Source organism: Berghia stephanieae, chromosome 12, assembly GCF_034508935.2.
Source record: "Berghia stephanieae isolate SIO BIC M18660-M18661 chromosome 12, UCSD_Bste_1.3, whole genome shotgun sequence".
In the NCBI taxonomy this organism is placed as follows: domain Eukaryota; kingdom Metazoa; phylum Mollusca; class Gastropoda; order Nudibranchia; family Aeolidiidae; genus Berghia; species Berghia stephanieae.
Genome location: NC_088371.1, coordinates 21,789,121 through 21,801,386, shown reverse-complemented (window position 1 = coordinate 21,801,386; position 12,266 = coordinate 21,789,121). Strand labels below are relative to the sequence as shown.

General features: G+C 38.8%; 1 protein-coding gene across 4 annotated transcripts in view; it reads left to right on the top strand.

Moving 5' to 3' along the window:
• LOC144958246 (complement C1q tumor necrosis factor-related protein 6-like) overlaps positions 1 to 10,951 on the top strand; it is a 98,866-nt gene extending 87,915 nt beyond the window's left edge. For all 4 annotated transcript variants that reach the window (XM_078890089.1, XM_078890090.1, XM_078890088.1 and 1 more), the window contains 3 exons: positions 5,082 to 5,401; positions 7,565 to 7,773; positions 10,351 to 10,951. In XM_078890089.1, coding sequence (XP_078746215.1) covers positions 5,131 to 5,401; positions 7,565 to 7,773; positions 10,351 to 10,557 — 687 coding nt within the window. In that variant the 5' untranslated portion in view covers positions 5,082 to 5,130 and the 3' untranslated portion in view covers positions 10,558 to 10,951. The remainder of the gene's footprint in view (positions 1 to 5,081; positions 5,402 to 7,564; positions 7,774 to 10,350) is intronic.
• The last annotated feature ends 1,315 nt before the right edge of the window (positions 10,952 to 12,266 follow it).

Genomic DNA, 12,266 nt, shown 5'->3' with positions numbered 1-12,266 from the left:
CTTCAGGCACTTTCGTTTTATTCCTTGGGCAAGATTGTTAAATCCCAATTTGCTCACTTGGACAACATGGGTGATTCCTGTTGACATCAGACATCCTGTTTGATGGATTATCTATCATGGAATGTCTAGGCGACGGGATCTTATGATGATGATGATGATGATGATGATGCTGATGATGATAACAATAATAATAATAGCAATAATAATAATAGCAATAATAATAATAATAATAATAATAATAATAATAATAATAATAATACAGAGTGTATCCAGCACGTAGAGGTTTTTCACCCATCTTTACCTGTTATTTATGATGCTTACTTACTTAGACCTTCGGTTGGACCATATGCAGACCTGCCTTCTTGAAAATTTAAAAATTCGTAGATTTTAGGAAATAACAATGATAGCAGCTATAGTCAGCTTTAAAAATACTCAGTTTAGTCGTAATGTACTCTCGCAATGATTAAATAACACCTCAAAATCCTTAAAATTATGTAGCTAGTTCGATATCAATTTTCATTTTGAATAATTTTCAATGACTTAGAAATGCCAAGGAAGTTGTGAAATAGGAGCCAAAATTTCATAATTCCGCGGATTTTTCGAAATAGCAGGCAGGCCCGACCATAAGCCACCAACGAATCCTCTCCATCTTGTCAGACCTCTCAGTTTATATATATATATATATATATATATATATATATATATATATATATATATATATATATATATATATAATTGAGCTTTTATAGAGCGCAATATCCACTTAATTTGTTCAAAGCGCTTTACAAGGGGTCCCAGGCCAACAGCAACATTTAATATTTAGGGCGGGACGGGACGGGACGGGACGGGACGGGACGGGACGGGACGCCTGTTAGGCGATGTTACAATGTTGTTTTTTTTCGGACATAGATAACGCTGTAAACGGTCAGGTACTCATTTTACATCTGAGTACGGTGAGAGAATGTGAGTAAAGAGTCTTTTCCAGGGACTCAACTATGCGCCGAGCGAGGCTCGAACCCAGGATCTCCCGATCCGAAAGCGAGGGTCATACCATAAGACCACATAGCCTCACAGATCCTCCACCACTCTGCTTTCCTGAAGTTGTTCCTGGGCTGCCCTCCTTTCCTCATTTCCCCGCGGGTTCCACAGAAGAACCTGCTTTGGTAATATTTGTTGCAGGCCTTTTCAGGATGTTGTCCAGCCATTTCCTTCAACTCCTCTTAATTGTGCGACTATAATGTGATCTTGTGATTTGGCACCCGCCTTCGGATCGGAAGGTCGTGAGAGGCACATAGTTGAGTCCTCGGAAGAGGCTCTTTACTCGCATTCTCTCACAGCACTCGTGTGTAAAATGAGTTCCTGGTCGTTAACAGCGTTGCCTGTGTCGGAGAAAAAATTGTAATATTGTCTAACAGGCGTCATGGCTCGTCCTACATGTCAAGCGTTGCCGTTGGCCAAGAATTTTGAGTATATTTAGTGGACATTGAGCTGTATAAACGAGCTTTATCTCTTTTTTTAAAAATTTGTTGACAAAGAGCTTGTCTTGACATTCACTTATATATTTGCCGGTCTGATAACCGAACGCAAGTATGGGCTTGTTTTAACGTCGTTGTAATGGACTATATTTTGCGTGTGTCTGAGAGAATTTGCATGACAACAATGAGCCCATAATAACCTTTTGGGAGTATTATGATGATACCTGTAAATAGGTACGCATCGGGTCGAATCAAAATATTCTCACATTATGTTATAATACCCCAATTCTTTATTTTGAAAATACCGTATAGGAAATGAGATGAGCGGAAGAGTAGCGTCCCTTGATTGGAAGTCACGAGCCGAAAAGTTATTAGCGAGAGAACGTCATGTTGGTTGTGCGGCATGAGACACTTCACCGAAAGAGAGGACGAGAGAGACGCATGCGCAAAACCATTTTGACGTTCTCTCTGTAAGATGACGTCCAATCAAGGGACGCTACTCTTCCGCTAATCTCATTCCCAAAAGACGGTGCAATTGTGTGTGTGTGTGTGTGTGTGTGTGTGTGTATGGATATCACTTCGATTTCCCGTCAGAAATCCACTATTCGTCCGTACTTAGAAAGAACTTTTTCTTTGTTGTTTTTTTTTCATCTGGCCGAAAATCAAATTTACCCCCCCCCCCCCACCCCAAATTGTCATAAAGTCTCAAGCCCTAGATTCCGTTATGAAGTCTCGGGTTCGAGAATTTTGACTAGTTATACAAGATGAATGTTATCTTAAATCGATCGATAACATTTAATTGAAGTCATTTTTTTTTCCAGCCAAAATAAATAATTCGTCTTTTGTCAGGGGATGTAATTAACGGCGTCAAAACTGCACTATAAATCTGACCGTTTAGTTTCCCGCTGTTCCGAGCGCCGACGTAACCTCACCCGACAGGTAACCGGGGTCAACAGCGGTCAGCCGATATCAATTCCCAGAACGTAGATTTGACGTGCATTGGGTGATACCAATGGATGATTTCCGTACCAATTAACCTCACGATCTTCGTGACGATGCAATTCCACCCAAATGCAAAGAATTCTCGCAGACCTCCTCTTTCCATCGGTCCAATTTTTATTTCAATATCTCCAGTACTTATTCCACAAGCCGTGATTCAAATTCACATATTTTCTATAACATTTAAATAAAATTACTTGTAATTACCTCAGGATTCTAAAAAAAACGTTGCTATAAACTTCAAATTTTTTTTGGTGTGATTCACAAGGCACAAGTTTTACTACGAAATGAGGTAAGTTTCATTTACTCTTCAGTTTTCATTATTTTGTAATGATTATTTTTCCGCGGTAGGTCAGGTAATAATGATATTACCTCTTTAGCCTTTCTTGAAACGTAATATTTCGCTGCGGTTTTATTGTTAATTATATTTTTATTTTTTATTTTTTTTTCAATGATGAGTTAATTTGATTTTTAAATTGCATAATTTGAATTATCTTGCTAATGTTTAATTTTAAATGACATTGTGTGTTGGGCCTCAACTTAGCTCAACTGCTTGTTAGAATTTTCCTGCCCCCGCCCCTTTCTTTCACCAAATTGGGTGAAGTATTTGGTTTTTCTTTTTCCAAATTTTATGTACGCTGTTATGTATGCATGGATATGAGAAGTAATACAGAGTGTTTTAAAACTCATTTTATTCATTAATTCACTATATCATTGCTTACATCGCTCAGTCAATATTGAATTTTCTCTTACAGCATGGACCACACAATTGCAAGTCATAACCAAGCAGTGAATTCATTATGTAGGACATGTGGTATGATTTGTTTAACACAGAAAGAGAAACGTGCCCGCAAGAAACCATTTAATGTTCAAATTATTCTAATGACATTCTTTTAGTCTATGGGACTGACACGGCATTGGACAAGCAAGGAGCACACTCATTATTTATGTGTAAAAAGTACACATTATAAAGCACATTGAACACACGACTCATTAGCTTCTTTGTATTTTCTCATTGCCAAGACGCTAATAATAAATAAATCAACCTTGAAACGGGTTGCACTTGCATGTTTGATATCGACAGAGTAGAATATAACAACAAACTCCAAAACGCAGGAGAGACTCTCATCATTGACGACGCTTGCAGTATTGGATTGATTTTCGACAATATAAACAAGGCCTTTAGTCATGTGCACAACTTTATTTCACACACAAAACCGATCAAAGCAGACACAATCCAATATATTCAAAGTGCAATAAAACATTACACGGATACATACAGAAAATATTTTCCAAACAAAATAATCCCAAAACAACACCTCCTTGAGTACCAGTGCATACCACACATCACTCAATATAAGTTTGGACTTAGACTTCTTGGAGAACAAGGCACAGAGACCTGTCACCAAACAACAGCAAAATTGGAAAAAAGAGCATCCGGCATTATCAATGATATGAATAAAATGCGATTTGTCATCAACGCAATGCAGTTAAAGACCAGCCCCAAACTACACTGACGAGTTTGAATGCTCGTAGCGGATATATTTTTGTTGAGGAAAAATACGTTTTTTGTGAGGAGAAGTATTTACATCTTGTCTTTATAATACATAAAATTCAGACAAATTCATAGCAACGTTTTTTTTTCTCTAATTTTTGAAATGTTGCACCCGCTATATTTTTTGTGTAATTTGTTACCGTTCATTGATAACTTATATTGAGAAATCTAGTAATACTATGAAAAAATAAAAAACACACATTAAAAGTAGAAAATATAAACTTTTATACCAAGTCGTGATGTTTCAACTCATTCAATATGGGTGTCTAACAGACAATAAAACAAAACATTGTTAAATTGAGTGAAACGGCAATCCCCGTTAGGTAAATTCCTCTCGGTGATTGACCACTCACCGTGACCGGGTCAGCAGGTGTCAGGAACGGGATACCGTCTCAACTAAACTGTTGTCGTTGTGTACGCTGTTAATTATTGATCAGCGGACATTGATCAGACATGGGGTGATCTCCCTTTGTGAAATTGGCCGTGCTCGAGTGTGTCCACGGAGAAACCCGGACAGAGATAATCTGTAGGATCTTCCTGGCTATTTCCGGTCAGCGGAGAAACCCGATGACCTCCGATGACCTCCAGAATGGCGGGATCAGTGGGAAGCCTTTTGTCCTAACGATTAGACATGGGTGAATACAGATTTCTGGTCGTGTGTTTGGGTCGGCGAGTCCGGGCTGGGAGTGGGCGGGAATCCGGGGGCTAGAGTATCATAGATAGAGTTGTAAAATTGAAATATCGCCTAATAACAGGCGTCATGTTTCGTTCTACATGTTACGTGTTGCTATTGGCCAGGGACATATGTAAACCGATATATATATATATATATATATATATATATATATATATATATATTATATAATATAAAATATATATATATATATATATATATATATATATATAATACACACACACTCACACGTGTAGGTATTTCATAAAGTGACCAAAGCAACTTGGATATGATCTCTTGATTGTGGATAAGATAAGAGAGCATTGAATCATTTTTACCCATAATCTGCAAATCTTTCTTCAATCTCATTCTTCGGCAGAAATAATCCACTCATCGCATTCAAAAGCCCAAAGATTCTATCTACTAACATGACGCCGAAGTGGAACACCTTACCTTTCGTCTTGCTGGTCATATCTCTGGCAATGACGTCATCAAAACGTGCCTCCAGGCGTAACTGGCGTGGGGCCATGGAGTTGGACAACATGGCTGGGGACGAGGGAAGCGTCTGCGAGTTGGAGGTTACCTGCAAGAGCCGGGACGGGATGCCCATTACCCTGCCCATCAAGGGACCCACCGGGCCTTCGGGAAAACCCGGTACTCCGGGACTTCCGGGAAAACCAGGTCCCGCTGGTGAACCAGGTATGCGTGGGATTGAAGCTGGCGTCTTCTTCTTTCTCGTCAGATTTCTCCACCTTCTCCTCCTCCTCCTTTTTTTTCTTCTTCATCTCCTCCTCCACCTCGTCGTCCTCTCTCTCTCTCTCTCTCTCTCTCTCTCTCTCTCTCTCTCTCTCTCTCTCTCTCCCTCTCTCTCTCTCTCTCTCTCTCTCTCGCTCTATTCTTCTTCATTCAAGACAAACAGTTTCTTCCAACGCAGCTGAAACAAAAGGCACATACAGTGCAATCCTGAAAACCCCAACACCGTTGGGCCAGAAAGATTGGTTCACTTTAACTCTCTCCTTACCGATTATTTTCAGTACTTTCCCCATAATGGCAGGCTTACCCAGAAGAAAAATTGATTTTTTAAAACTCAAACAACTTTATGTTCTTATTAATTAAACTAAGAACATTGACATGTACAAAATAAATTTGAATAAGAAAAATGTATATTGTGTCGTTAAAAAATGTGACGATTTTGCTGTAGGTGGTAAGGAGAGGGTTAAACAAGGTTGACTTGTTTTCATTATCAATGGAATATAATTAGATAAAGAACAGAAAATTTGGGACCAAATGGAGTTGTCTCTTAGCAGGAGTTGATTTTAAGTGCGTTGATTTTAAGCGGATTCCACTGCAATTAATCCAATTGTAAATTTTCGCTTTCTTGTATCATCTATTTCCATTTGTAAATTCTCGCTCTTTTATGTTATTTATTCATTTGTAAATTCTCGCTCTTTATGTTATTTATCCATTTGTAAATTCTCGCTCTTTTATGTTATTTATTCATTTGTAAATTCTCGCTTTTATATGTTATTTATTCATTTGTAAATTCTTGCTCTTTTATGTTATTTATTCATTTGTAAATTCTCGCTCTTTTATGTTATTTATTCATTTGTAAATTCTCGCTCTTTATGTTATTTATCCATTTGTAAATTCTCGCTCTTTTGTGTTATTTATTCATTTGTAAATTCTCGCTCTCGTGTGTTATCATGTATTATTATATCTATTTATTAATTCCCCCTCGCTTAGCTATCATTTTTATCTATTTGTAGCTTCTCGCCCTCCTGTGTTATCATCTTTACCCATTCGTTGTTCCTTTCACTCCCCAATGTTATCATTTGAACCCATTTGTGACCCCTCGTCTCAAAACGGTATTATGTCGGAATGGACCAGATGCTAAAAAGTCAAATTATAGTTAAACTGGTCAAAAATATGACACGTTCGTATTTAGCACAGTAGAATATGATATTCCTGCTCCTCTATAAAGCATATAAACTCAACGTAAGCAGGATATTTCTGGCTACAAATTCCATTTTCAGCATCTTAATCATCCCGACTTAAACCGTTTTGAGACGAGGGGTCACATTTGTAAATTCTCGTTCTCTTATATCGTTTCTAGGCATTTGAGATTTCTCGCTCTCCAATGTTATCATCCATTTCTATTTGTAAATCCTTGCTCTCTAATGTTATCATCCATTTCTATTTGTAAATCCTTGCTCTCTAATGTTATCATCTATTTCTATTTGTAAATCCTCGCTCTCTAATGTTATCATCTGTTTCAATTTGTTAATTCTCGCTCTCCAATGTTATCATCTATTTCTATTTGTAAATCCTTGCTCTCTAATGTTATCATCCATTTCTATTTGTAAATCCTCGCTCTCTAATGTTGTCATCTGTTTCAATTTGTTAATTCTCGCTCTCTAATGTTATCATCTATTTTTATTTGTAAATTCTCGCTCTCTAATGTTATCATCTATTTCTATTTGTAAATTCTCGCTCTCTTACTTATACCATAATATGCGCTATGCGGTATTGCGGTATGACACTCGCTTTCGGATCGGAAGGTCCTGGGTTCGAGCCTCGCGCTCGGCGCATAGTTGAGTCCTTGGAAAAGGCTCTTTACTCACTTTCTCTCACCGTACTCGGGTGTAAAATGAGTACCTGGACGTTAACAGCGTTGTCTTTGTCCTAAAAATTGTAATATCGCCTAACAGGCGGCATGTCCCGTCCTACACGTTAAATGTTGCTTTTGACCAGGGACCCCTTGTAAAGCGCTTTGAGCACATTTAGTGGATATTGCGCTATATAATTTATTTATTTTTTTAATCTATCCATTTGTAAATTCTCCTCCTCTTCTTATATACGAAGGATCCAGAACTGAGGACATTCCCAAAGTTGCCTTCTTCGTGGGTCTCAGCAAAAACAAAGGCGCCATAAAGAAGAACACGGACCTCATCTTTGACAAGATCATCACAAACGTGGGCAATGCCTTCAACCCCAAGACTGGACGTTTCACGGCTCCCGTCAATGGCACCTACCAATTCTCCATGACTGCTGCAGCTCTTGGCAGACACAGGGTGAGTTTGATAAAGAAGAAGAAAAGAAAAAGTGCAGCTCTTGGCAGACACAGGGTGGGTGTTTTATTGAGTAGAAGAAAAAGTGCAGCTCTTGGCAGACACGGGGTATGTTTTATAAAGTAGAAGAAAAAGTGCAGCTCTTGGCAGACACGGGGTGGGTGTTTCATAAAGTAGAAGAAAAAGTGCAGCTCTTGGCAGACACAGGGTGGGTTTTATAAAGTAGAAGAAAAGGTGCAGCTCTTGGCAGACACGGGGTGGGTGTTTTATAAAGTAGAAGAAAAAGTGCAGCTCTTGGCAGACACAGGGTGGGTGTTTTATAAAGTAGAAGAAAAAGTGCAGCTCTTGGCAGACACGGGGTGGGTGTTTCATAAAGTAGAAGAAAAAGTGCAGCTCTTGGCAGACACGGGGTAGGTTTTATAAAGTAGAAGAAAAATTGCAGCTCTTGGCAGACACAGGGTGGGTGTTTTATAAAGTAGAAGAAAAAGTGCAGCTCTTGGCAGACACGGGGTGGGTGTTTTATAAAGTAGAAGAAAAAGTGCAGCTCTTGGCAGACACGGGGTGGGTGTTTTATAAAGTAGAAGAAAAATTGCAGCTCTTGGCAGACACAGGGTGGGTTTTATAAAGTAGAAGAAAAATTGCAGCTCTTGGTAGACACAGGGTGGGTTTTATGAAGTAGAAGAAAAAGTGCAGCTCTTTTGTGATAAAAAAAAAAAAAACACAACAAAACAAAAACATAAAAAACACATGAGATCTTTAACTCACTCAATCCCAGAATTTTTTTGCTACTTTTCAAAATTGGATGAATTAAAAATGAGCATGTACATAGACATTTTTGTTCAACTTCCATTAACATGTAAAAACTAAAAACAATAGCTTTGATACTACGCCTATAATTTGTCTCATTTAAAAAATGTAATAAATAGGCATGGGGTTAAAGTAACCCGGGTAAACTACGGATATAGTCGGTGTTAGGGTTGAGTGAGTTAATATGGCTTAGTTTAGTTAAAGATAGTTTTCAGATAGCTCGGTAAGTAGTGGAGTTAGTAGACCACTCGCAAAGGTCAATCTCGATGGAAGTCGACCTTTTCTCTGACCCCCTGTTACTATCGGGAAGCTGGGTTTGTTAGATCTGGCGGAGAGTACTCCGGAGAGTAGGCCAGAGTCCTATCCAAAGGGTATCAAGGAATTGTTTTTATCCGTTTCACACTATGAAAACCGGGGTAAACTCGGGTTTCATGGGCTTTACGCCTCTGAACTGAATGACTACTTAAAAATTCTTTTATATAGTGCGATATACACTTAATGTGCTCAAAGCGTCTTATAAGCGGTCTCAAGCCATAATAGTATCACCACTTAACTTGCAGAACGAGACATGACACACTACTGACGCACTTTACTTCTTTTTTTTTTTTTTCACGCACATGAGACATCGCTGTAGCCATTTTACACATGAGTGCGTTGAGAGAATGTGAGTAAAGAGCCTTTTCGTAGAACTTAACGTTTTTGCGCACTCAAAACGGGACTCGAACCTAGGACGTGCTGATCCGAATGCGAGTGTCTTGCCACACGACCACAAAGTTTAACTCCGCAGAAATTATCTGTGGCTCCATGAGTTATTTGTTATTCAGGATTTTTTTTTTTGTTTTTCGTTGTTTTTTTTTCTTCTGTTTTGTTTTGTTTTTGTTTTTTACATATTTTTGTGGGGGTTTTTTTTTTTGGGGGGGGGGGGGTTGTGTTCTTTTGGGGGTTTTTTGTTTTGTTTTTTGTTTGTTTGTTTTGTTGTTTTGTTTTTTTTTTTTTTTGTTTTTTTAATAATATGTTTCTTTCTTTTTCCTTTTTACGGTGTAAGAAATTACTATACACCCAAATTCTTCAATAAAACATTTTATGATCTAACTTCAATTTCATAATTCAGACGATGATTTTTTTTTTTTTTCAAAAACTATTAAACAAAGTGAGTATAACGGCTCAATAAAAGTTTTTTAAAAAAAGAATTAAATACTGAATTCGAAACGTTCCGGGCTCAAAACTCTTCTTCTACCAACAACCAAATATTTGAAACGGTACTTTTTCATGTTAAAATTTTTTTTTTTTTCAAACAGATAGACCTGAGAAAATGCAAGACGTGGGAAGAAAAATCTGGACTGCACTCAGGATCGAAACCGATCGCTTTGCGTATAAAGAGATTTTGCTCTACAAATTGGGCAATCGGTACATAGAAGTAGTAGTCCTTCAGATACATCCGGCCCATGGAGCCGGAGTTTATCCCGGTTTCTATGGCGTGAAAAGGACAATAGCAACTACTTGCTATCTTTTGCATAGGACGCTAGTTTATCGCAAAGCACTTTCCGCCAAATCTAACAGACTCAGCTACCCATTCTGCTGGGTGGACAGGGGCCAGAAATAATCTCGACTGCACCCGGAATTGATTTCGGTCCCTTCGCGTGTGAAGCGAGTACTCTACCAAGTGAGCTATCGAGACCTAGAAGTAGAAGGATATAAATGATTCATCAAACACGCAGTAAGATCTTCTTAGCGTGTTTAATTTATTCTCCTGTTCTGTTTTCCCCCGCACAGGCTGCTGTTGAAATAGTCCACAACAAGAAGATGCTCGCTACGGTGTGGGCCGAGAGCATTCCTTTCTGGGCCTCAGCGACCACCAATGTCATCGTCAGCATGGAGGCCGGAGACCAGGTGTGGGCTGTGGTCCTTAGCAGAGCACCGCATCTTCACGGCTACATGTATACTTCATTCTCGGGTCACTGTCTCTTTCGGGGTTTTTGACGAAGGTAGACTGCCACAGCGGCCCAGCCTAAATTCCGTTGTTTCTCAGGTCAAGGTCACGGACGTGACCGTTGGTAGGGGGGAGAGGAGGAAGATGGGGGAGGGGGATAGAAGACAAGGAGGAGGAGGAAGTGGAGAGGGAGGGGAGGATTTGAGTTTGAGTGGGGGGGAAGAAGAGTCGAGAAAAGGGTGGCGCCATAATTACAAGAAGATTGGATACGACGATGTTGATACGGAAAGCGTGTCTGACGATACAGTAAATAACAACGACGATAATGATGATGATAATGACGGTGATAATGGTTGTTATTATGACACAAATATATTGAAGAATGTTTGTGATAAAAATAATATAAATAGACTGGATAAAAATGCGAATAAAAATGAAAAGAAAGTGGTTGTGGAAGTTATCGTCAACGACAGGGAAAAGGGACAAGACGGAAGTTACGTAGAAGATAAAAATAGACAAAACGGAATTAACTCAAATAATACAGGAGGGAGTAAGCAGTCCGTAAGTTCTAATAAATTTTTAGCTAATGTCTCTACGAGTAATTCTGGAGAAATTTTCGGCTTGAAAGGTTCAAAATCAAAGAATAAGAAAACGAAGAATAAGGGAGAGGAGGGTAAAAATAGAAACAACGATGGCCGCTCTGGTAAATCTTCAAGAAATGCCGCAAATCGAAATTTTAATATGTTGAATAATTTTATACAGTTTTCGGCGTGCAAAACTGGATGTGATAATATTATGTGTGTTTTGGTGTTTTACTTTTTGGTTGTGATAGCACACTTTGATATGGCTATATCTTGGATGTGTAGATAGCGCTCATGTTTATAAACATTATTATAATTATTATATTGATGCCAATACCTTGATTATTCCAACTGCGCTGCAACTAGCTTATATTATATCGACACCGCTTCTACTCGGTCCTACTTAATTGCCGTCCGGAGGTCATCTAAAGCATTCTCAAGCCATCCGGAGGTCGCTAGACCTGTACGAAACTTTCCAGAAGTCGTCCGCCTTCCGAAAGCTCCTCGTTCTGCGTCGGGCGGCAATTAGTAATACTAATTGCCGTCCGTAGCAGAACGAGGAGCTTTCGGAAGGCTGACGACTTCTGGAAAGGTTCGTACAGGTCTTGAGGGCCTCCGGATGGCTTGAGAATGCTTTAGACGACTTCCGGACGGCCTCCCTGGGCCACCGGACAGATTCGGACGGCTCCGGTCGGCAATTAGTAGGACCCCTTATACTAATACAAATTCTGTTGATATAAAAGGGTCCCGATGTATCAAATAGACCAGTAGAATGTGTAAAATAAATCACGTTAGTCGATGATTTTGGCATAATCTTAAAATCAATAAATCCTTTTTATGTTTATGCAGTTCTTTGTAACTGAAATAATATTGTAAAGTGCGGGCGGAACTAATGGGAATGCAAACAAAAAAAAAGGCGTTCAGTAAGCGTTCGGCCATTGCGTTTTGTCCAACTTTCGAATTAACAGAACCAATCAGATTGCTGATTTTGAATAAGTTTGACGTTAAGTTCATATTCATTGATTTGTAAATACTAAGGGGAAAAAAAACAAAAACAACAAAAACAAAAAAACAAACAAAAACATTCCTGGAATTCTGTGTTACATCAAGGACAAAAGAAAAACATGATTTTGATTTTACGTCGATATATGCAGAATATGGGAAGTCAATATGATATA